At 36.0% G+C, this 27354-nt stretch overlaps 1 protein-coding gene across 23 annotated transcripts in view; it reads right to left on the bottom strand.

Annotated features, from left to right (window-relative positions):
* Positions 1 to 240: 240 nt before the first annotated feature.
* The window catches only part of LOC126869783 (phosphatidylinositol 4-phosphate 5-kinase type-1 alpha-like), a 40185-nt gene continuing 13071 nt past the window's right edge, over positions 241 to 27354 (bottom strand). For 10 of the 23 annotated variants that reach the window (XM_050626733.1, XM_050626732.1, XM_050626736.1 and 7 more), the window contains 7 exons: positions 25269 to 25346; positions 23164 to 23217; positions 21910 to 22287; positions 18074 to 18281; positions 17285 to 17496; positions 12987 to 13087; positions 2108 to 5754 (listed from right to left, as the gene is read on the bottom strand). In XM_050626733.1, the coding sequence (XP_050482690.1) occupies positions 5599 to 5754; positions 12987 to 13087; positions 17285 to 17496; positions 18074 to 18281; positions 21910 to 22287; positions 23164 to 23217; positions 25269 to 25346 (1187 nt within the window). In that variant the 3' untranslated portion in view covers positions 2108 to 5598. Of the gene's footprint in view, positions 5755 to 10367; positions 10498 to 12986; positions 13088 to 17284; positions 17497 to 18073; positions 18282 to 21909; positions 22288 to 23163; positions 23218 to 25268; positions 25347 to 27354 lie in introns of those variants that run through there. The other 13 variants (XM_050626751.1, XM_050626752.1, XM_050626754.1 and 10 more) reach the window with 6 other exon arrangements.

The following is a 27354-nucleotide window of genomic DNA, read 5'->3' as shown; positions in this document are numbered from 1 at the left end:
AGTCACCTTCTCGTTAGCCCCTACTTTGTCATACACCTTAATTTCTCCGTTGGAATTGATGCGCGATCGATCAATCGGACGAGACATAAATATAATGAAAATGATGAATTCTCAAACCTTAATTCTCTTCCAATTGTTCAACTCACCTTTATTTTAGCTAAACCATCGTTTAAACCTAAAACAAGGGAACGAATGAAAAGAACACGGACACAGGGACAAAAGTGCAATATGCAAGACGAATAATTTTCATCGCAAACTTTATTGTTACAACAATTATTGCCAAAGGAAGATCTCCCTCGAGAATCGAACGAAATCTTCCTACGTGCGACTCGGAACTTTTTACGATGGAAGGACCATCGTCCTTCCATAAATAAATAGAACGCAACAATAATTTATTCACCCTTATATCGTACATTATCGCTGCGATCGGCCGTGTACAAATAAAATGAGGTATCAAGATTGTGACTCTTGAGGAAAATGCAACTGTGTGCACACGGTCGCACGCGCCATAATAAATGCATCGATGTACATGATAACCGACCGTGTGTTTATGTATATGTATATATATATAATATGTATATTAGTGTGTAGCTCGGGTATGTATGTATGTATGTCAATGTGTATCTGTGCCTGTGTATATATGTTTGTTAATGTATGTATATATATGTATGTATATATGTTTGGTAATGTCTGTGTAGGTACATATTTATAATATACAAACATACGAGTAGATACCTTTTTTCATACATACAAGATACAAGCAATACCCTCTAGTAAATATATACAGCAGTGACAACGCGATTTTTTTGTTTTCTTCTGGAGGAACGTCGCGAGAACCACTTGAAAGGATATTCAAGTGCACCGAGTTCCTAATGCATAGTCGACGCCAGCGATTCCGTCTGTTCTCGATGGAAATAGTCTTGATATTCCAAGCCAACGTCTAATGCTTAACGGAATCCACGATTTTCCAAAACTTTTCTTCTCACGAAAACGATCATGCTTGAGTCGCGCTGTTTGGAACGGCGACCGCAATTTAAACGAATTAAATTGTTTGCAAGTATTTATTACTTCGTGACGCGTGTATGTGTGAGAGATTTCTTACAGAAACGTTTAATTATAGAACGAATTAAACACTTAAGAATTTCTCAACGAAGAGATTAAAATTGTTGATCCTGCTTGATTATCGTAACACTCAGACCTCGTTAATTAATTTAATTAATAGATTGTAAATCGAAGATTGATCTTTTGTAAGAATACCATGCAATGTATCAGGTATATCTCCAATTGGACGATTAAAGACTGGGGAACAGACTTTTAAACTCACGAACTAATGGTAGTGTACAGGGATAATAATATATTAATTCTCTAAATGTACAAAGTATACGCTGTACACGTGTAGTCGTGCAATTCTCAATAAATTCTCCAGTTGTTGTTTTCAACGAGGATAAAATTTCAAAAATTTCCCATCGCGTCTTCACGAATCGTTTTTTACATCGCTTTGAGACACTACAAATCTCAGATGATTTATCGACAGTCGTCGAAAAAACGATAAACTACAAACAAAAATAGGCAGAAAAAGGAAGAAAAATTAACGGAGGAAATAAACGCACGCAGTCTTTCCGAAAGAGGATTTAAGATGCGTTTATCCAGCGTTTATCTGTGTACATTGTACATTTGAGCCAGAACGAGAGTCCTGCTAAGGAAACTGCAACTTCCTGGCGGTACATAGCAGTAAAACAATAGAAAAATAAATAACTAAATTGGCTATCATCGATTTGAGACGTTTGCTTTATTTTCTTTATCATCAGTTTATTCGATCTTTTCGGAGAAAAAGTAGAAAAATCTGAGATGATTTAAGGGAACGTTGAAGGATCAAAATGTCGTCTCGAATCGATCTCTTAGTTGCTAATATAAAGTGTTCCGAAATTATCCTTTCGTTATGTTGTTTTTAATGAAAGAAAAACTGTACTAATAAAAGGGACGATTAAAAGAATAGATAAGTAACAGATTGCTAACATTTATGCAAATTTATATTTTTATAAACAAATATAAAGAAATGTTACCTAAATATTGTACTTTAGATTTCTTATATTTGAAGCTCATATGCATTTTTGCATCCTTAAATTTCTTATAAGCGTATAAAAATTCTGCAACTAGACATCACAAAAGTAGTGAAGGATGACATGACGAACACAATCGTATAATGAAAAATACAATGACAAAAATCTACGGATGAATAAAGGCCGCTTCCGTGGTCGGATATTTTCGGCACACTCTATAAATACAGTTTAAAATGCGCACACTTATATGCCTGCTTTCTGTTGAACTTACATCAACGTCCTAATGCATTTTCAAGCTAATTCCGGAGGGGGAGGGTTTCTAAATGCGCCGACAGCGAGGATTCACAGGCTCCGCAGTCAATTCTCTCTTTCTCTCTCTCTCGTACATACAAATTTGTATTTTCTTTTTTTATGTGTTTTTCATTTGACTTTTTTTCTATAACTATCTTCGTTTTTTGCTTGACTACAGGTGGGTCTGAAACGGGTGCAAATAAAAGAAACCAGGATAAGAAAATATTTCGGTAAAAAAAGGGTGAAAAGAAAGTGAAAATAAAGTGCGCCGAGGGTGGGTTTACGTAAACGATACGAGGTATCGATCGATCGATCTTTACCGACAGGAGTACATACACGCATATATCATACATATATGTATATACAGGGTGGTTGGTAACTGGTGGTACAAGCGGAAAGGGGGTGATTCTACGCGAAAAAAGAAGTCGAAAATATAGAATAAAAATTTTTCGTTCGAGGCTTTGTTTTTGAGAAAATCGACTTTGAATTTTCGGTCGGTACGCGTTATAACGGATCTCACTGTAGATTGTTGTCTCGATGGAAAAATTAAAAAAAAAAAAAATTAAAAAAATAACGTCAATCGAGACAACGATCTACAGTGAGATCCGTTATAACGAGATGTGACAAAGTGCACGCGTACCGAGCGAAAATTTAAAGTCGATTTTCTCGAAAACAAAGCCTCGAACGAAAAATTTTTATTCTATATTTTCGACTTCTTTTTTCGCCTAGAATCACCCCCTTTCCGCTTGTACCACCAGTTACCAACCACCCTGTATAACACATACAGTGACTCATGGCAGTATTTGAATAGGTATAATAATACAATTTTCATCGATATATTATCTGTGTTATACAAAACATTTTGAAATTTAATTAGCATCGAAACGAGATACGACTGTCATGTTCGTATTGGTAAAATTTCGAATCAATTTGAAAATATATATAGAAATTGCGAGACATTTAGTGCAAACATATATTTAGTAGAAAATTCGTATACATCAAGAACATACAGCATTTCAGTATATTAACATCACTGAAAATATTAAGGTTTATTAACAACAATAGAACGTTTAAATATTTTTGCTATTTCTGCGAAACATATACTTGCATTTAATTTGAAGCTTCTATATACATTTTCAGTTTTGTTTGAAAATTTTCTGATACGATTAATGATAGTCACGTGGCACTATAGCGCTAATAAAATTTCAAAATGGATCGTATAGTACACGTAATATATTCATAATTTCAAATATTACTTTCGTCAGAAACTGTATATTTAACTAGAAATCGAACGACGAAAATATATAATTGAAAGGAGGTTACCCCCGACGTACGAAAACGCGCGTATTTCAAATCGCGATAACGAAACGATAACAGAAACAGTCATAAGAATAATAGTAACTGCTTTATTTAAATAATATCAATAATCATGGTGATAGTAATAATCATAATGGTAATGATCATAATCGTAATAGTATGTATTGCCGAAATATCTCGGTTAAGTGACAATTTGTTTCGCAACAGCACAATTGCTCGCATTATGCATCTGAATCTTTTCATATTGTTTCAACGTATTTATGTATAATATTGATACAGTTATCTTTTACGTATGATTAATACGTATGTTTTCACGTTTCCTTGTTTTCTTCAATAGAACAGAAATGGACCGGCCTTCTAAACTATCTCTAGGAAAGTTGGTCTTCCACTATATATATATTTTTTTTTCGTGCAATGAAAATGGAAAAAAAATATTGCTTCCTTATGAATAATTAAAAATAGTAGCAGGCACTTTTAAATTAGAATGTTACAAATGTATAGCTTGAAACACATGGCGTGAGTGCAACCGATCCATAACTGTTGTTTACACTCTTTAACGTTTTAACTCTTTAACCAGGCAATTAAATTTGAAGACAGGAATTGTTATAGACACGATAAAAGATGGCAATGTGTAGTAATAAAATGTGAAAATTAATATTAAGCTTATTAAGATATCAACGCGTTTCGATTAATGCCTTAAACGCTAGTCGTTTTATTAACATATATTGCTAGGTTAAAGGGTTAATTATTCCAGCGACTGCAATCGCTTTTAATTGCTCTTGCAACCTCACTCGTGCACGCATTTTTCTCTCTACGCAATTGAACATTTTCAATGGCACGTTTGGTTTCACGATTTCTCTACGCAAATCTACTCGAAACTATATCTTTCGGAAATTTTCCTCGAATACAAAGAGGACCGGCTTTCAGATAATAAAGTCGAAGTAAATATTAACGCGAATAAATCACATTCCATCGAAAGCTTATGTAATTTTGTACGCAACTGCAAAAGAATCTAACGAATACCGAGGAAAGTATACCTTTAAAAATATCAATTAACATGCAATACGTCTTGTAGAATTCTACGGCAGCTTCTCAACTTCTTTTCCAAAATCAATTTCTCGAGATTATTTCGTATTCTGCCATCTTCGAACCATTATCAAATCTGAAGATTTACTAGATAACTCGAATCACAAGGACATAAAGTCTCGAGAATTTGAAAGAAGAAGCACGAAGTGGAAGAATGTTTGCGAATGATCGCGAAACGAGCCACTCCATAAAATCGTCATTTTATCCTGCCATTTCCTCCGCACGCTCGCAACCACGTTATCGCAGGCGAGGAATTCGATTGTTTTCCGTTTTCGTCTCTTCGATCGCGATATGCGGTATATTGCTTCGATAATAATTCCCTTAATGCGAGACTTCTCGTTTTTCTTTTTTTTTTTTTTTGCTTTTCTCTTTTCATTCGTTTACACGATTATCAAAAAACATACGACGCGATAACGTTGACGCAACGAAAAAGGAAGAAAAGAACGAAATCTTATGCAGTTAGTTAAGTAGACACTTAGACGCAAGGCTGATTTATAGTCACGAGAGGATTAAGATCGTAGTTATGCCTGACTATCGTACAAACCGGTTAAACAGGCATAGTTTCTCTTCTAATTATCTACAATTCGACAATATTAAAAAAATGATCGAGTATGCGGTAATAAAAACGAGTTAAGAATATCGTTAATTTAACGATGTATATGAAAGGATGAAGTAATTAGACGTGTTCGTATGATCACAGATTTCGACGATAAAATCTGAATTGCTTCTTGGTTTCTTAAATCATTCCATTTATCTTTCTACACGCAGTTTATACGCGGTCCTTGTTGGATTACATTTCTAAAAAAAACTTGAATTTATCTTATAGTCCCGCTTCTTTGGATCCTTATGGCTCCCGGCGTTGAACTCTTAACACATTTTGCACGTTCCTCATGATCGACACATGGTTCGCGCTGGCACGTTTGAAACTCGTTCTCACTTGACTGTACTTCGAAAGGGACCTTCTCTGTTCCACAAAATTCCTCGTGTTGTTCGTTTCTTTCTGAATACGAGCATAAAAAACATCAATTCTGTGATTTCTATCGTTTGCTCAATTAACATCACTCTTCTTTCAATGAAACTTTTTTTTATGTACGATTAATCCGTTTTTCCGTGATTTAATTCCACTTGCTTCGTACTTTGCTTCCGATTGTACGAATAAAGAACGAAACGACCAAGATTAGTCAATTAATCGGATTGAATTGATTGTAAAATACGGGACAAACGTTAGAAATGGGAACACACAAACAGGAAAAAATAGAGCGATCCTGAATGTAGATAAATTTCGATAAAGTGAGTTAATAAAAGACAGCTGCTGATTAATCTCTTCTACATAGAGTTAACACGATACCGTGTTCAAAGCACACACAACACAGAATATGTTATTCAGTGTGGAATGTGATATGCCGGTTTAACGGCTTGCGAACGATTATCGACAAACAATTGAAATTTGTGACAAAGAGAAGCGTAAAAAGCGACGGATCTTCGACTGATTGCGCTCAGAGAAATTTATTAACAACGATATTTTTCGTTGAATTGGTTCGTTTTGTCGTTTGAAACGAAAATTTCTTTTCTCTGGTTAGCAATAATACTTAATTGGCACGAAATCTTCTCTAAGCGCGTTTCCATCGATCCTAATTTAATCTCATCTTAATCCTCCCTGAATTTCTACTTGGAGCATTCCTTCAAGTACAAGCATTGGAATCACTCGCAGAACTCGAACGTACGATGCGATATGTTTGTTAAAAAAATATCACACTTTCAAGATCGCTAATAAACACTGGTACTGTCCTTTCGCACACTAGCTACCATATATATGTATATAACAAGAATGATAATACACGATACTCCATAAAACAGTATCTCGAGTTAACAAAGTTACGAGTTTATCAAGCTTCTGTGTTCATTTTTTTCCTCTCGGTCGTACAATCTGTGTCCACGGGTTAAAGCTTTTCCAGGCGATTTAACCTTTGAAATTTTCAGAGGTGCCAGCTTCGATGCAACAGCGACACGTAGATTGGTTCATAGTTTCTTATCGAGTAAGTAGTTTTACGCTACGTTGTACGAATCACGTTTCCTTATTGGAAGTCGATCGCAATGGAAATACTACTTGAATTTTCGTTGGAAATTTGTAAAATCAGTGTAAACGACAATTTGTACTCGAACAATATCTTACACCGATCGATTATTTATGAAAACGCATTTGTGAAACGATTGATTATTTATTTATTATATTTGCGCTGGATTTCAATGGTTAAATCGTAGATTTAAAAAATAGAGAACGAGAAAAGAGAAATGAGCGCGTTCCTAATCGTTGTGATTCTCAAACACGCTTTTTATTGAATAAATAAAGAGAAATAAGTCAACTACGCTAACTTACAAAAATGAAGTGATTCTTTTCTATTAGGTAAAAAAAAGAGAGAAAATATAATAAACGTAGAAAGTAAAAGACGCGATTAAAACTAGGAAATAAAAAGTTCTCGGAGAAAGAAGAAAAACACGGACCGATCACCGAGATTGCGACTAGATTTTTACCACCGTTTTCCTAAATACAACATATCGACTGTCGAAAGCGTTTCATTCAGGACAATATATCATTATACGTGTACGTATGTGTTAATTGAACAACATTTTGGTTTTTTTTTCAAAACGTTCCTTTAACTTTGCTCTGCGGCTACTGTAATATTTATATATATATAAACTTTTTGTTCATTCATATATATATATATATATATATATATATATATATATATATATATATATATATATATATATATACACGTATATATATATTCATATATATATATATATGTATACGTACACGGTACCAGCGGCACTCCCGTTAATTAATATCATTTATCGTATCACGTATAATACAGTTTGCGCAGTTACTATATTTATAATATTCATCGAGATCGTCGATGAATTCTGCAATTGATTTCGAGTTTCGAAAGTGTAATGTTAATATTCAATTTTATTAACTCTGCGGAATATTTCTGACACGTACGATTTTCTTTATTGAAATTTTTCGAATTTTCGAAATTATAGATTTTAATTTTTAACTTTGTAGCAAATCTATTTTCGATATCTACAATTTTTTTTTAATCTTCCAAAATTTTTAAATCTCAGGAGACGAATTTCTTGAGCTCTGCAGAATATTTCTGACATGCAGGATTTTCTTTATTGAAATCTTTCGAATTTTCGAAATTATAGATTTTAATTTTTAACTTTGTAGCAAATCTATTTTCGATATCTACAATTTTTTTTTAATCTTCCAAAATTTTTAAATCTCAGGAGACGAATTTCTTGAGCTCTGCAGAATATTTCTGACATGCAGGATTTTCTTTATTGAAATCTTTCGAATTTTCGAAATTATAGATTTTAATTTTTAACTTTGTAGCAAATCTATTTTCGATATTTACAATTTTCCTTGAATCTTCCAAAATTTGTAAATCTCAGGAGACGAATTTCTTGAGCTCTGCAGAATATTTCTGACATGTAGAATTTTCTTTATTGAAATCTTTCGAATTTTCGAAATTATAGATTTTAATTTTTAACTTTGTGGGAAATCTATTTTCGATATCTATAATATTTTTTTAATCTTCCAAAATTTTAAAGTCTCAGGAGACCAATTTCTTGAGCTCTGCGGAATATTTCTGACATGTAGGATTTTCTTTATTGAAATTTTTCGAATTTTCGAAATTATAGATTTTAATTTTTAACTTTGTAGCAAATCTGTTTTCGATATCTATAATTTTTTGTTAATCTTCCAAAATTTGTAAATCTCAGGAGACGAATTTCTTAAGCTCTGCGGAATATTTCTGAAACTGGCAGCTACTTTTATTGAAATTTTAGCGATTTTCAAAATCTTTAACGTTTATTATCCAAATTTTTGTTTTAAAAATGATTTCAATCAATACTTCCACATTTCGCTACCAATACATTTCAGAGTTCACCGACCATCTCGACAATAAATGCGGTATACACGTTTCCTTTTATGTGTGTACAGTGTACATATGTATAAGTATATGTATAATTACGTACAGGAGACAGACAGAACGTGAGACACATATAGGTACATGTACACGACCGTTGGCTATATTATTGTAATAAAAACGGGATTGAGGACTGCGTCCTAATTAGATTGTAAGTATTATTTACATCTCCTTCGTCCGCGGGTCATTTCATTTCCTCGTTTTACACCTTTCATTCCTCTCCAGCGCCTTCCTCTTAACGTTTACAACTAACTAACGTAACAACAAGTAATTGTCAGTTACGATAAGAGGTAATGAATGAATATATTTCGCGACAATTTCCCATCACGTGTAACCTAAACGTCGTCACTCGTAAAGCTCGGCGATTCGATGATCATACAATTTTACAGCTAAATGCTAGGATATGAACAAGCAACGAGAAAACGAATTATGTAACTGTAATAATGGCACGAGTTTTTCTTTTCTGAGAAAAGTGTGACTAAATATGGTTGTTAGGTGAATAAGTGTATAAGTTTCAAAATTCGTATGTAGTCAAACAAAGTGGTTATCCAACGAGTGTGTATGTATGTTTGGAACTTTATATAAAACTTTATATAATATATAATTAATAATAATAATAATTATATAATATATAAAACTTTTGCAAACGATTTGAAAAATATAAAAATATAAAATTTTCAATAGGAGATAAAAAAATATTTAAAAAAGATAGAAACAGGTTGTCTGCATTGAAATTAAGTCAATTGATAATTGCTTGGTACAGAAATCGATTAAAATCAAACTACGCTGCTCAAAATAATTAGAGGATTGTTATTATAAACGGTTCCATTTTGTTAATCAAGTAAACAAAGCTAGAAACATTTATAGGCTTGATAGATTGAAACGTTGTTAATATGACACTCTAATAAAAGTTGACTTCAAGATAATAATTAAAAGAAGATATACAGACACAAGTAATGGGTATAAAAATTTATTTCGAAAAATCTAAAAAGACAAAACGAACCTCTAATTGTGCTAAGCAGTGTATTAATTCGTGAGATATCGAAACACGTGACATTATTACGTTTAACTAGCTACTTATTGAAAATCGAACGATACGATGAGACCTGACATATAAAAGATACAACTGGAACGATGGATTCTTGAATTCTCCACAAAGTGTTTGTATCCTGAACGAGTATTATACAGTCCTCTAATACTGTAGGCCGAGTTTTATCACGTTGTATAAGCTTCCTGGCCTATCCGACATGCTCCAAAGCTTTAGAATCATTAATTCTTCATCGATTCTTTAATTGCTTCGCGAGAACGCGCCTATTTAAATCATTAATTCATTCCATACGAATAAATGCAAGATTCACGCACGCTGGATGATTAATACTTCAGAAACTCGCGAATCAAGACGAGTACTTCTTCCAACCCACGCAAGCTGTTCGTTAAGTACAGAATCGAATATGATAAAGTATGGTGTCTCAAGTAACACGAAAATGCGCAAGGAATGATTAAAGACATATCAGATTACGTGTCTTTGTTCGACCTTTTCACCCCTTCCACCCTCACGATCCGTCTTGATTCGCGATCAAACGCTTTCCTCTATGATTTATTCTTCTCTGTTCGAGTTTCATTTCTTTTTTTTTTTTTTTTCTTTCTTTCGAAGATTCGTCGCTACGACGGTGCACCAGACCAAATCCAAACTGACTTGACGTAGGTTACAGGGATGAGCTGCTTTGAATTCACTCTTGCTGCAGTATCTTCTGATTTGAGGAAATAGAGAAACCTTTCAGATAATCTGATCTTTTCGCACGGATCGTTCCAAAGTATATCTTACTCTTAGAAATATAATTTATAAAAATATTTATAGAAAAATATGAAATATCAAACGACGATACTCCGAGGTAAATCGTAAGATTCTTTTTAACGAAATAATACCTATTTTGTGAAACATGAAAGACATTGTCGTGCCAGGACGATCGTTTGAAATGCTTCACCAATACTAATTCTTGACGACAGTAATACTGGGTTAATATGGAATTACCTGGCCGACGTTTTACGCGGTTCTACGTGCTCGACATTCTTTCGCGTGTTGCAAACCCTCGAGCTTGTTTACTCTCGTTAAAATGCACGTACTGGCGAATCACGCGACGAATAATTGCTGATACGAACTTTACGGTGCACGATGTGATTCGTGCGTACGCAGAAATTCGAGGATGCGTTCTCAATGTGTCGCAACAGACGAGTCATTATGTGCAGAAATCTGACAGATTGCTAATTCGATGACCTTTTCTTTTTTTTGTTTTAAGTGGAATGAATTTTCTTCGTTCGAAGTCGATTTGACCATTTCATTGCCCTCATACTCTTTCCAACAGTATGCTTTGTAACTATAAAGCATATCATTTTTAGCAGAGAATTTTTTAAAAATTACCTAGTACAATCTGAAAGAGGACGAATCCATACGAAACGATGAGTGGTATTTTTTTTTTTTTTTGCAGGAAGCTTTATTTTCGAATAAATCGATGTTCAAATTTTATCCAGTATGTATGTGTGCAGGTGCATGTAGCCTGATTTACGTCTACGTCTTATAAGTGTCTCTGTGATATTATTGTATTGCTCTGTGGATTCACTGCATTATGCAGTGTAGGCTGAAAAAGTTAAAAAACAAATTTTTTGTGTAGAATTTCTTTGCTAAATGTAGCAAAAAAATAATGTAGTCTATTAATTTATTCAGAAATAGAGCTTCATACGGAATTGTGGATTGTACCACAAATTTAGAAACATCCTGTATTTTATGATTGATCTATTCTATTATACAGGGTGATTGGTAACTGGTGGTACAAGCGGAAAGGGGGTGATTCTACGCGAAAAAAGAAGTCGAAAATATAGAATAAAAATTTTTCGTTCGAGGCTTTGTTTTCGAGAAAATCGATTTTGAATTTTCAATCGGTACGCGTCCACTTTATCGCGTGTCGTTATAACGGATCTCACTGTAGATCGTTGTCTCGATGGAAAAATTAAAAAAAATTTTATTCTATATTTTCGGCTTCTTTTTTCGCGTAGAAGCGTAGACGCGTTTTTCGCGTGAGATCCGTTATAACGTACCGTACGCGTACCGAGCGAAGATTCAAAGTCGATTTTCTCGAAAACAAAGCCTCAAACGGAAAATTTGTATTCTATATTTTCGACTTCTTTTTTCGCGTAGAATCACCCCCTTTCCGCTTGTACCACCAGTTACCAACCACCCTGTATATGAAAAACATAGAAACAGTAACCTCTTTGTCTTTTATCTCAAATATATACCTGAAATTGTAGCCGGGTAATTACCTGAAATTGTAGCCAGGTAACTAAATTAGAAAAGAAGTTATATATAGTAATTTATATCATTGTTCATAACCTGAGATGGTCTCGAATGGGCAACCCTTTATAAACAAACAATAGAATCGACGCTATAAAATATTCTATTCTGAAACTTGAAAAAATTGTTCTGTCATCTAACTTTCCACATGCAGCTTCCTTTACTAAAGTATGCTACAATATAATTAGATCACTAAAAGATCAAACTATACTAAGATCAGCCCAAGATGCTCGAAGCAAAGAAGAATTTCAAATACGACTGTCATGCATCCTTTTCAAACCATTCTCGTATTCGAATCGTTTGTAAAGATGTGTATTTAAATTTGAAAAATCATCGCTTTGGAACGTTCCGTGCGCGATCGAATCGGTACTTCTTTATGAATTCCACACAAAAGACAGGGACTCGACATAGACACGAAACGCAGACGAGACCAAAGACACGACGAATGTATGATACGAGGTCAAATCTTTTTTTCTTCTTTTAGACGATCGCGTTGCGCGACGCAGATGACACGCTTCGCGACACGTCGTCGTCTGGGGGCAGTTCATTAGTTACAAATACCCTCGGCCACTCGGGGGAAACATTTACACAGTCCGATCGATCGGTCACTGGGCTCTCATTACGCACTTACCGCTTTGAGGAATCGTTCGAGGAAGATACAATAATGATAGTTGGAGATCGTGAACCTAATTTTATGCCCATTATTTTATTGCCATATCTGAAAATTGCCTATATATGCGAAAGTCGTGAAACAATCTTACATTTTTCATTGAAATATAATCTAACTTACATATACTGTAAGTTTCAAGTATTTACATGACGATACAATCTCCAAATATCGCTACCACAACTTTTGCAGTGACCAATCGTTCAAAGCTACGATTACCAACTTACCATTTCTGTAGTAAGACTGGCTAGCGCCTCCTCGACGGTGGCAGCGATTCTCCCTCCGTCATCGTGACGCTGGCTGCCTCTGATCGGTGTGGTCGGACAACCTAAAATTATCGTTAATCGTCATAGTGCAAAATAAAGATCAGCCTGTTGCTGTAGCTCGATCACCGAAGCGTAGATACGTGTTTGTCTAGTGGTAGTGTTCGAGTCGAATCGGCTATCTATGGGAAAGAGAAACTATGGAGAAACTTTTAATTTATAATAAATAACCTGCTCTTCAAAAGGACCAGCAAATCATATTATTTTTCTTCTCGTTTTATTCTAAATCTCATGCGAAGAGCGTGTGATTATTGAAGGTGTGTGGTGACGTAATTTTTCATTTTATATAGATGGTCCTTTCGAGATTTTTACTTGTAGTTATCAAGATGCATCGATAAGAAAAAAAGCGTGCATCGTTCTAATCGATGACTACGTGTGACAAGAAGCGTGTGTAGCTATTTCACACAACGATATTCATATGCGAGTGTAGCGAAAAATCAAAGAGAAAACTAAAGAGATAGAGAAAAAGAAAAAGTTTAGACTTATCTCGAGAGGTAACATCGGTTCTAGGCGATGCCCGTTCTTGCTTTAAAAGGAACCATAAAAGAAGTAAAACAAACGTGTGTATGGGGTTTTCAGCGAGAATGAGATCTCGTGTACTTTTTTCTTTTGCAATTGTCGCTTTATTGTCGCTCTCATCGTCGAGAAATAAACGTGTTCGAATATTTTGACAAGATTTTGAAATCACCTAGACAGGACTAAGAAAAGTGGTTGTTGGATTGTATCGTAATTATTTAAAGAAACAACCGAAGATGCTCGCCCCTTTTTTCGTTTCAGCTTTCATACTGCTTTATTATTAATCGTTACTTTAGTTTTCGACGACGAGCACCTTCGCAGCGTATGTTACACGATCGATGGACTTAAGAGCATTTTTTTACCGTGACACTTACGGAGAATAACCTCGAGACATGGTCTACAACACATAGGCGATGAGATTAAATTTAGGCACTGAGTTTTTGTTATTCGTTTTAACTTCCTTTTTCTTTCCATTCCTTTTTCCTTCGACTATGATCAATTCGTCGCATGACCTTTCCAATTCGATTCAAACGAGTACAAGGTATGTAATTGAGACTAGAATTAAACCTACGTAACGTAAGTCATTTAACAAGATTAACACTTTTAATTCTTCGTACAAATCAGTATCACAACGATGATTTCATGATTAGATGAATTTTCTTCAAATATAACGAAGAATGAGGTACGACGAGTATACCATGGCAAAACGGTGTAACTTAATTTGCTGTAAAACTCATTTAGTTTCCGGATTACGTAATAACGTTGGTATACAGAATGCAATCGATGTAGGTGGTTAACAACATGTAGGTTTGTGTCATGATCATAGAAACACTATCGTTATTTATCTCGATGATTATGCGGCATGTATCTGAATTAACAGCTAGCTAGTAACACGAGTCTCTATGTATTTTACACATTTATTTCAGCACGGAGTGATTCCTCGTTTACAAATAGCAGAAATAATATTTCTATCGACATAAGCTTAATATTACGAGCTTAATACGCAGTGCTTCGAATTACTTGGACAACGGTATACTGTCGCTCGTTTCAGAACACTACCTTAAATCGTGGCACGTTAATCAGACTTCTGATTGCTGGCGCGAGCGCCGCGTTGATTGCCCATAAATCGACATTCTTCGAAAATAATCTCGGTTCAAAAAAATATAATATCACCGTTGAATTAACTTGCACGTTTTGCCGTTTAATTATTCTATTTTCTTTTTTTTTTTTTTTCAGAAGATAAATGATTATAGTTTGCTGAATTTTGTCGGTTTACTGCTCGAGGCTATCCTTCTTTATACTATGAATGGCACTAAGATCAATGGTTTTTATACCTTTTGTATAGCGAAATTCAATAGAGACTATTCTATTTATCTGCGTTCTAACAAAAGCAACAGTAACTACTAAGCAAGTAACGAACGTAATAAAGAGAAAATACAGTCACGAAATTCTTGTGCACCCTACGAAGGCTACCTTTATTAAATAAAGATTCGAACGCTTACATATGCAAACTTGAATGGCCGAAATAATGTACATCAAAGTAATTTGCTTAGACGAGCAGATGTCAATAGGAAGATGGAAGTCTTAAGACTTATGTCAGTAAAATTTGAAAAGGATTCAACAACGTAGGTAGAAGTTATGATACGTTTATTAGAAACACGCATTGTAAGTGACTCACAAAAGTATTTGAACGCTACATATATTATTAAATTATTTAATATTAATATTTTGTTGGACCATCTTTAGCAGCAATGGTGCGTCTCAATCGACGTTCCATACTGTAAACCAATGATTTTGTAACACTACACTCAACGGAGTTCCACATTTCTATAATTTCATCTTACAATACCTGCTTTGAGATTATATGAAATTTATTTCATCTTTTTCCGATTTCAGTCCATAAATTTTCAATCGGATTTATGTCTGGACTTTGCGGTGGAGTAATTAACATGTGTGGTGTGTTATATACGATCCATCCTTTCACAATTCTAGCAGCATGCTTAGGATCATTATCTTGTTGAAAGTGGAAATCTTTCAATAATCCTAATTCATGGGCACTTTCTTTAAGGTTATTTTTTAAAATATTTAAATACTTATATTTATCAAGTATTCCATTAATAAATGTCAAACTTCTGGTGCCACCAGGTGATCCACCTCCGTGTTTCACTGTTTCATGCAAATGTGGAATTTCCAATTTCGTATTTGGTTCTCTCCAGTCATAATTTTGACCATCTAAGCCAAGAATGTTAAACTTTGACTCGTCCGAAAAGATGACTTTGTCCCAAAAAGAATTATCTTTATTAATATAGGTTTTTCAAAAGTCAATCTTTTTTTATGATTTACAGCGTTAATATGTGGCTTCTTTCGCGGTACTCTGCCATGAAAATCATTGTTTCGTAAGATTCGTCGACATAATTCCGGGAGAACTTCTTGATCAAACATATCAGCTACCATACTTGCAAGTTGAGGAGCGGATGTAGTAGGATTTTTTTTAATTCGCGAATGATATCTTTCTCCTCTCTTCCGGTCAATTTCTTTGGTCGACCTGATCGAGCTTTGTTTGCAAATGTTCTCTCGTTCTTTGACTTTTTTATAATACAATGTATTGTGGACTTACTTCTGTTCACAATTCCGGCAATCTCGTTACATGATTTGCCATCCTCATGTAATCGGAATATCATTTCTCTTTCACACTTTTGTTTCAGACCTTTTGGTATTCATTTTAAATGCTATTGTGCACACTTTTACGTTACTGTTACTGAAACGATATCCTAACATCAAGTGAACGTACCGATATTTTCATTTAGCAATGATGTTTATATTCGGTGCTAAGGAAGATGAAAAACTATAATTTTATCACAGCGTTCGAATACTTTTGTGAGACACTTATTATGAATGTTTCTAATAAATGTATCATAATTCCTGTCTATATTATTGAATCGTTTTCAAATTTTACAGATGTAATCTTGACACTTTCCCTATATCATTATAGTTACCAAATTGTTCTAACAAATTAGTTTAATACACCTCGTTGTATTAACTGAATTTTGTAAGTGTAAGCGTGCGAATATTTTCGTGAGTCACTGTAAATTATATAAAAACAAATGATAAATATAATCATAATAAAAGTTAGTGTTTTAAAAGTTATTTTATGAAAATATTCGAACATACAAGAAAACAATGTATATATGCAATATTATTATTTCAAACAGATTAAATAATATTTTATGGGAACTTTTTTTGGCTTCAAAATATCTTGTAATTATTCCTTCTGTTATAAAATAGGTTGATGATAATAAAATTTGACAAAATTTTATTTTCATAAAAATATCGCACTTATAAAGTGCATGAAAACTTTCATGACTAATACCAGCCTCTCAAAAGTAACAAGTAAAAGTCTGATCTTATTTAGGTTACAGCCTAAATCTAAACTCAATATTTGTTCAAATTTTATGTTAAATTACTTGAAATTTTATATCATTTCACCTCTGTTTCTCAGTCAGCCATTATAAATCGACAGGGCAATCAACGGGATGGTCACGCCCGATGCAAATCCTTTTGTCGCGAAGGTCGAAGAGAAGAAGAAGAAGAAGAAGAACAAGAAGAAGAGAACGAAGGAATCCTCGAGGCACGTAGTGGGAGCCTTCAGGTGGCGTAGTAGATGTTGAGCGCGTACGGGAACTTACCTGCGTCACCGCTGCTGGAACTCTCGGTAAAGGACGGCGTGCCTTCTGTCCAGGTGGGCGTAGAGCCCTCGGCACTGCCAGCGGGTGGTGTCCAGGTCAGACCCCCACCTCCTCGACTACTACCACCGCTTTCTACGCTCAACGAAGATTTCGTTTCCCTGCCGCCGCTTCCGCTTCCGCTACCGCTGCTTTCCAAGTGTACGTCGGATATGCTGAAATATTAATTGAGTACGATGTATTTAATTGTTTTATGTTTAGCACCAAAAATTTCAAAATCACGAGTTCCATGTGAATTTCCAAATTTTGAAAGATTTTTACACTGCTCGAGATAATTAGAGCATTGCTATTAAAGACAAAATGTCCGGGCACAAGATTCGGTATAAAATGAAAGTGATACAGGAGACGATTCTTTAAAGTTTCGTATTTTGCGAATAAATTTTGGTTTAACGGTAGGAAGATCGGTGTGTTATTTTGAAACACATTGAAGAATTGACAACAGTTACGATTTTTATCGCTAAGTATAATTATCCACAAGTTTTTGGTTTCCAAAGACAGTCATCCTTTATTTTTGTAATTTAATTTGCTATCAAATTCCATAGGGAATTTGCAAATTATTTTGTTGAAAATACAAACAATAAAATCGCTGTATCATTTGGAAGTATATACGGTTGTTGTTGTCGTTTACAAATGTTAAATATTTTATATTCGATTTAATTCGATAAATACGAGATCTCTCGATTTGACAGAGTTTCTTGTGGAAATTATGGAAGAAAATAAAAGTTCGCTCACCTCACGGCATCGTGATAAGTCTTTGTGAGAGTGACATGGTGCACAACCTTGTTCTGCTTGGAGTGAGCACTGCTTAGACTGCTCGTTAAGATCGTGGTCGGTGCACCCTGTTGAAGTTGACCACCAGAAGCCAAGGTCTGGTCATTTGAGCGCACTGCATCGTCAAAGGGCGGGGGCGGGGTGGAACAAGTGGAAGGAAGGGTGCCACCTACAAAAAGCGCACTACAGTTAGCCCTAATGAACACGATATAGTATGCTTCGTCGTTAAGGGTTCTATGGACAGGGGGGAGTCGTTAGCGTGGAAAGACTTGGCCCTTCAGAGGCGAAAAAATAAAAAAATATTTCCAACAATTTTGAGCAAATCTTGCTAACCCGATATAATAAATATTTTTTACCTTGTGCCCAAGCAAACAAATAAATACACCCGTGTTAATTATTGATATTGCATTTTATATTCACTTTTACATCGTGTAAAATACTAAAAATATAATAATCCACGATCAAAGCTTTGCACGTTATTTTATCAGGTCAAAGAAACGGATGTGAAAAATTGAAAGCTACTTCTTTCTAACAGGAGACGATTGGGAAGGATTTGAATGCTACCTACTTGACGCTGTCAATTACCATTGATCACAGTAAGCAGTTGCTAAAAAATAAAATTACGAGCATTTCTAACGTTTATTAAACAATACACGGTGCGAATGAGATTCCATTGCATAAGCGTAGTTTGAACATTTTTTAATTAAATTTAGGCTATTAAATTTGCCAGCAACATTGCTGTTCGAGTAAATAATCGTGACGTTAGAAATTAATCAGTACTTCCTATTGAAGTCAGTTCGAATAAGCCATTCTAACTCGACGTGGTGGGACAACAGTTATGCATATATTGCGATTCTAAAGCTACATTTACTTGCGTGTCTACAGAGGTGCACAAACAGTAAACTACTCAGCCAACATGTCATACAGCAACTTGATATTTTGCTCGGGGAAGGGTATTTGCACCGTAAATAGTACACTCGTGTGAACGTCCCTTTATTGTGGTACAAGAGCACACCATACAAACACACCAATAAGATTCTGCCCTGTTTAGACAACCAAACGATGCATAACAGGACTGACAATTTTTAAATACACCTTTTATATATAGACGTAACTATTTGTAATCTTCTTCCTGGAAACTTTAATTTTTTATCTTCGCTCTTCGTGTGCGATCATATTTTACTCTTCGTAGGCAAAATAGATCGTTTATGGCATGAATTTTTTACCGTATTAGGCTTTCAAAAAACAGAGAAAGATTCTGGAATATTTCTTAAAGTTTCTGCTAAATTATACAATCAGCCTTTAAATTAAAGGTTCGATATGTTGTTCGGGAAAAATAGAAATACGTTTCGCGGGGATTCTCCAGTGAAATACTGATCGGTTGCCTAGGAAGGGTGAAACGTTCAAACAATCGTCGACTTTTAATATTGTAATAGATGATCACGATAGCTACAGCAAATTCTATAAATATTAAATAGAATAAGAAGTATTTCAAAATATAATAATAACATTTAAAAATCTTTTCCGATTACGTTTTCATAAGTTACGTCTATTGTTGTCCTATCAAAGGATAGAAGATCGCTACGCATGCAGGAATACAATATACTCCAATCGAGACCAGAAATAAACCAATTCTTACACGCACTACATTCTCAAACGTGGAACATCTGCGTGCCGAGGACAGTCGGGCCCGACATTTCAAACGATACCTCGTCGACGCTATAAAATCGACGTCGATACGGCATCGAGCTCAGAGTATACAATAGAACAGTAACGACAAAGTGCATCATCTAGTGGTAGAAAATACCTAAACATTAAAACTACTAACTCCTTCGTTCTCATAGAAGTAATAGTGGGAAAAATATTTTCTTGTTTCTGCATGAGTCTTTGGTTAAACAGATCCATATCGTTATAAACTGACAGACGAGAGAGAGAGAGAGAGAGAGAGAGAGAGAGAGAAAGAGAGAGTGTGATGAAAGATGAAAAAACAGGAAGAATAACTCAAAGTGTATTTGCGCATGCAGGAGAGAAAAGTTTTTTTTAGAATATGCTAATTGAGTAACACTCTATTCAGAGTATGTTTCTCATTTTCAGATTCCAAATTGAAACTTCCTTTAATTCTTCGCATCATCGTGTTCCATGTTGTACATTTTTTAAATATCCTATTGATCCCTTAGATATTTTCATATTTTGGTCCCTTTACACCGATAAAAAAAACGTGTTTAAGTTTAACATTAGCTTTTTCCTTGGTTACAAGGTTTCCTTTTGAGACTTTCTGTAGCCGTGTAAAAAGGAAGTATTAGGTATCAAAATGTTTGAAGGATGCTCCTGAAACTCGCCTTTCGATTTATCAGACTTGGTCAGAGATTTTAGAATATTAAAATTTTCATTCTTGCTCTTTTTCAAATGTTCGTTATATCTGGCATTCGATCTCGATTTTTCATATATTTGATCATATACTCGATCTACTTGAACTTTATTAGGTACTATAAATGTTTTACTATTTCTGGTATCAATTTTTCTCACATTCTCACACGAATAAACCATGTCTATATTCTTTAATTTTATCGGAACCTCTTCATCAACTTTCGTAACCAAAAAGGTTCTCGTATCACTCTTAAGAACAATCTGGTTTTCTTTATTTTCCAACATTTTCACATCACTCGTCGACTGGTTCAAATTCCCCTCATCCCCATAATCAGATTTCGAAGACGAAGGCGCAGTTTCACCAGTGTCGATTTTCCTCTTCTTCTCAAAATATTCAAAATTATCGTTCACCCTCGTTGGATCTCTAAAAGGTTGCACTTTTGGCGATGGTTCAGGAGCCAACTTCTTCCTTCTCTGAGCAGACTTTTCTCTGATCTTTCTTAACAATTTACTATCCCTCCTCCGATCCATGAGCCTCTGAACTTCGATCCTTTTCTCAGGATCCCCTTCTTGTTTACTTATCGTAGTATTCGATCTGTCCATCTTGGTAGCTTCGATCTTGCTTCTTTGCGCCATCGTCGTGATCGTCGTGATCGAGGATTCCAGTTCCTTCTGCTTCCTCTTCATTAGCTCATAGTAGGTCTCCGAGTGCTTCTTATCCTTCCGCGACATTTTGTAGTTCATTAGTTCTGGTCTGGACGCAGGGTTCAAGAAGTACGTGAACTTGGCCATGTGATCAGCCTTCGAGCTCGTGGTTCTCTTCTCTCCGCTATCTACGGAATCTTCAAGATTAGTTGAAATATTTTTCTCTCTTCGCTTGAAGTTCCCTCTCTCTGGTCTGAACGGATAAGGGCTGGTTCTAATCACGTACGAACCATCGACCTTCTCCACGCTCACGAATTCCTCCTCCTCTTCGTAAACGTCCTCGGCCGGCCAACGGTCGTTCCAACGCACAGGCGTTGGTTCCTCGTGAATGCTTTGGAAGGCAGCTGCAGCCAGGTCGGTCGTTCGATCGTGGAACATCAGACTGTCGTATCGCGAGGGTAGGTGTGCAGGAGTTGATGTACGCGCATGCAATACGTTGGTATCGACGGCGGTGGATACAGAAGTAGTGAATGTATCGGTAGCATTTTTATAATCGGAGTAACAGTTTGCGGTGTTCGAGGTGGCGGTAGTAGTGGTGGTACCAGCGGAGAACAGCAAAGAAGAGGTAGTACACGTAGCGGCAGAGTAGATAGTAGAAGTAGTAGTAGAAGTAGTGACGGCGGACGCAGCAGAAACGGTGGAAATGTAATCGGGTGTGGGAAGATGGTGCAGGATGCTCGAACTTTCATGCAAGCGGTATCTCGTGATTATGGCTGCTTCGTCACCTCGGCTGGATGTCATCGAGGACGTGGTGGAGGTGGCTGTTCCAGGGCCACGGTGCTCCTCAGAGGACCTCGTGGTCCTCGATTGACCGGTACCTCTTGGAGGAACAGGGGGTGGAATCTTGCCGGAGGGTACCAGATTCGGATTCGGTGGACTGGCGGCGGTCCTGCCCTTCAGGACGGCTGGATAGCTCGTGACCTTGGCCGCTGAGGTCGTCACCGGTGGCTCGTGATGAGAAAGGCCTGGACCAGCGGCCAAGGTCAACGGAGGCGGACTCACCGGGCCCGCGGCGAAGTTCACGGGGGTGGAGGTGGCGATTGGCGCGGAACCGGTTGACATCACCGTGCTGGTCGTGCTGATCGCAGCGTCTGTCGGGGTTACTGTTTTCGTTGTGTCGTCCAGGATGGGCGGTTTCCAAGGTCGTACGATGGTGGCCGGAAACGGGTAGATCGAGTGCACGAGGGTTGCGTGTACAGCGACAACGGTGATCAAGTCGGGTAAAGAGACAGAGAGAGACAGAGAGATGGGGCAGACAGAAACAGAGAAGCTGGGTGAGTGAGAGGTCGCGTGGCGATACGAATCGTGCAACGTTGCTTCGAGAAGTCGTTCAACCGAAAATCTTCGTATCGCGTGCGAGTTTGATATTCGCGGTGATTCATTTAAGTTGAATGGAAATGAAATGTCTTTCGACGAAACGCATTTCGGGGCTCCTCTGGGCAATAATTTGCCAACTCTAATTATACCTATTAGTGAATCAACGACTTAGGAGATGCAGGTTATAAGATTTTATTTCATAATTTTAAATAAATTTTAAATAAATCATTATTTCGCAAAAGTAATTTTTAGTTTTGATAATTTGTAACTCTCGCGGCTTTGGAAACTTTAGTTAACGATATTAGCGCTATTGTGCAAGAGGGTTTGGATCGTTTAAAATTTCGAAGCAACGTGACATCGCTCGTTTAGAGAGAAAATATTAATATGTAAATATTTACGTAACAATAGAACAACGGATGGCTAACATTCGAGACTGCTTTATCAGTGATAGTGATCGATTCAATAATATTTCTAGATATCTCTTTCAATTTTATCACAAATATCCCTATTACATGTATCTTGTTATTGTTATCTCACTTATTCTTTCACCGTACTAGATGTTACAGAAATGTCGAGGATTCTTCGTTGGACGTTTAATCGACACAAGAGAGACAACGATAATAAACGGATATTAGGAAAATAAATGATCGTATGAGACTCACCAGCCTTCGTGGGTGACGTAGCATGCATTGTCGAAGTTCCGGTTGTCGGCACCGCTAAACCACCATACAACACCATGTACCATTACCGTATCACCATGAGTGCGACTCTTGATCGGACAGAGAAACTTCCGCGTTTTTTCTCTCTTTTGACATTTTCTACAAAACCACGTCCACGTTCCCATTGTTTTCATTGTTCGTGATCGTACAGAGACCATCTACGTTGATTTATTGCTCTTCGATTTCCAAAGTCTCTCTGTCCAGTCACGGATCGAAGATGTCCCGAAATAAAACAGGGATTCGAGCAAGGGACGTTCGAGGCAAAACAGAGAGGGATTCGATGGTCGGAATGCGCGCATTCGACTGACATTCACGATAGAAAGCTGTATACGTACGTTATTTGCGTCTGCAGACAGAATCAAACGGATTTTGATGGGACGATTGACAGGCGGATAAAGCCATAAATTCTCGATATTTTCGATACGCAATAATTCACGATACAGTTGAATTGTATTCTTTGATGTTTTTTTCTTTATTGCTGGCGATTTATTCAATTCTTCGATGTTATCGATTGTATCGGATTTACGAGATATTGTCACGCGATTTCGTTACTTTATAGTTTGTTTTGCGAGTTTAAAATGATCAAATCAATTGCGAAATGAGAATGAAATTCTAATAAAAAATATTTGTCTCGATGGGAACCATACCATTTCCCAGTTTTACTCATACGAGATCAAATTTAACCCTGCGGAGCTTGCGATCTAAAAACTGAATGAAATATATAAAGCATATTTAATTTTCTTATTGTAGATACGAAGTAACATCAAAAAATAGATTATTAAAACAGACATTAGATTATTTCTGCTTATACATACTATGAAATCAGTAGGAATAAAGAAGATACGCGCTACTCTTAGTAGTTTAGTTTCTCTATCTTTTTCTTTAACCCTAACTTCCACAGTTTATACTCCACCACTCGACGCTCTTCATCATTTTTTCCTTTACTTCTCTGCTTTTTGTCCATATTAATCTTCCCCTCTGCTCTCCCTCTCTTCCTTTCCCTTAATTTCTCATTCTCTATTTTGTTTTTATTCCTGCTTTCTAGCCTGTCTTTCCTTTTCTCTACACCCCTCCCTTCCGTCGCACCATTTTTCCTTCTTTTTTAACTTCCACTTTTATCTTTTTACCCACACTTTTTTCTCTTCCCCCTCTCAGTTCCCCAGTCTTTGTACTTTCATTATTGTGGAAATATATTCTATTTACGATATGTACATCCAATATCTTCGCACGTATCTATCAGATGAACCGCGATTTCCGCAGGGTTAATAGGATCGTAAAATAATGGATTACCTACCAACACGAAATACGAACAGGCATACGTGATCAACACGTGAAAGCACGCGCGAGCAATCTTCGTAAAAGCGGCAGAATATCTTGTCAAAAGGAACGGCTGATAGAGGATGGTGGTTCAATGGCATTTCGTGGCGCCAACACTGACAGGGATCGTGGTGAATGTTTTGGACACGGGGAACATTGGTATGCCGGGTCTAAGTTTATTGCACTGATCGCTGTGCCTGGCTACACATGTGAAATTCAGCGCAAAGCCAATAATAAAATCGTGGAAAGTATTCGTTCGTATAACATTTGCGCGATTTTCGGACCAGATCCAATTTCTCGACTGTAATAATTGTAAGACGATTTTCTCCATGTTGCAATTATAGCAAACAAGCGGTATTCAAAAGTGTAATTCAAAACTGACATTATCGAAATAATTCAGTCTCGTGTTAGAAAAACACGAAGAGAACAAGAGAGAACATATTTGTTATAAGTTAAATAATTTCCTTCTGAGCTTCCAAATAATTCGCTGCTTTTTCTGAAGAACTTGTTGTTGAGGTATATCAATCGTGAAATACACGTGCAAAGTGTTTCAAATAAAAAAAGAACGAACGATAAGAAAATATCATAAAAATGACGTGGTTCATTGAAATGGTCCGGAAATCGCGAAACCTGCGGTCACGCGAGACCACTTGAAGCTTACGAAACGAATTAGAAACAGATATTGGAAAAGAATGAATGTCTAGGAAATATAAATCACCAAACAAACTCACCGGTTGAATCGAAGTCGCCGTCCAAGGGCCTGAGAGGCCTGGTTATGCTTTTTCTCTTCGATGGGGAATGTTTCAACGCTGAAACACATATCAATATGTTGTTAGTACCTTTGTAATCGATGTAGATAGAATCGATGTGCAGGATTAAGAACATCGATAATACTCATGGAAATCGGAACGATTAATTGGAAAAAAAAGTCTCAGAACGGTGCCTATGTATCGTAAGGGGGATATCAAACGAGTTAATGCTACAAAAGCTGACGTCAGTACCGTAGCAAGTGTTAGCTTATGCGTGAAGCGTCGTACTTGTTTTGAAAAAGTTCTTCGCTGCGCATCGTGTACGCCGTGTATATCGCGAAACGCATTACGCACGTGCCATTGCGTTACGGACTTTCTATTTTCGCACCGTATTTACTGCAACACCGTATCGCAATTAATGCGCCTTGCATGGGGTATTATTAAGTTCAGTTAAGTGTAGATCATATGTATGTTTATATTGTTTCTTCTACTTATCTAATTTTCGAGAAAAATGCACTTGTACCACTTTTCCGCTAGCTCTCTCGATTAATCCTTTGTGGTCCTATCTCGACATTTTATTATATTTCAGTCGATCCTTTTGAATTTTTTGGGACATCGTATTTATTTGTATATATACATATCGATATATATCGTATACAGGGTGGTTGGTAACTGGTGGTACAAGCGGAAAGGGGGTGATTCTAGGCTAAAAAAGGAGTCGAAAATATAGAATAACAATTTTTCGTTTGAGGCTTTGTTTTCGAGAAAATCGACTTTGAATTTTGGCTCGGTACGCGTGCGGGACGTTATAACGGATCTCACGCGAAAAACGCGTCTACGCTTCTACGCGAAAAAAGAAACCGAAAATATAGAATAAAAATTTAAAAAAAATTTTTTTTTTTAATTTTTCCATCGAGACAACGATCTACAGTGAGATCCGTTATAACGAGACGTGACAAAGTGCACGCGTACCGAGCGAAAATTCAAAGTCGATTTTCTCGAAAACAAAGCCTCGAACGAAAAATTTTTATTCTATGTTTTCGACTTCTTTTTACGCGTAGAATCACCCCCTTTCCGCTTGTACCACCAGTTACCAATCACCCTGTATATCGATTTGTTTATCACAGGTATATTTTGGGATAATATTCTGTCAATGTGATCAATATAATTTTCTACTATGTTATATCAAATTATAGCAATATCCATCGATAAGAAACATCGACATTTACTTGTTCATTATAGATAATTGTTAATCATTAAATATCAATTTAGTATTAACACTAGAAATACCACACCAGCCAAATTGACTGGTTTTACAATTTTATTTTAAAATTCCTGCTTCGTGTTATATTTTTTTCCGCAATGATGTAATGACTTTTGTAACGATAACTAAAAGAATAATATAACGAATTTTACTTTATTTTTTATGTATTCGAACTGAAAATAATTTTGTATCAAAGCTACTTATAGCAATACCAGTCAAAATGATTGGTACTTGTCAAAGTGTAAAAGGGTTCTGCGATCTATCGAACCCCAATTAACCAGTTTCCTCGTTTTCTACAACTTGCCACACGTTTTTTAAATTTTTACTGCGTATCATTCAATACGATGATATCAATTGTCAGGAAAATTCCGGATCACACCAATGAAAATGACTGGTTCTACAATTTTGTAAATGTGTCAACCCTCGTTTAGGTCCCAGATGGATTAATAATACAAAAAATGTACTACATAACATAGAATTCCTTTTGTAAGAAAGTAATAAATCAATAAATATACAAATATCCTATTTTTTAAAGACCAATCATTTTGACTAGTCTTAATTACACTAGTGTTAATTACACTATCAATAACTAAAGCATAAAACTACATCCAAATTGCCAACAGGTTTTTGATTATGTTATAATAAAATGTCGAATATTACACATACCACAAAGCGTAAACTATTCAATTTTTCTTTAACTAAAAATTCCAATTTACTTGCTATCAACACCCATGTAAAGTGAATCTCGCTACAGCACTGCTTGTCACGGCTAAGTCTAATAAACTTTTTCTCCACAACGTCTGG

The sequence above is a fragment of the Bombus huntii genome, chromosome 9, assembly GCF_024542735.1.
Source record: "Bombus huntii isolate Logan2020A chromosome 9, iyBomHunt1.1, whole genome shotgun sequence".
Classification (NCBI taxonomy): domain Eukaryota; kingdom Metazoa; phylum Arthropoda; class Insecta; order Hymenoptera; family Apidae; genus Bombus; species Bombus huntii.
Note: the sequence above shows the minus strand (reverse complement) of the source record. Positions and strands in the feature narration are given on the sequence as shown.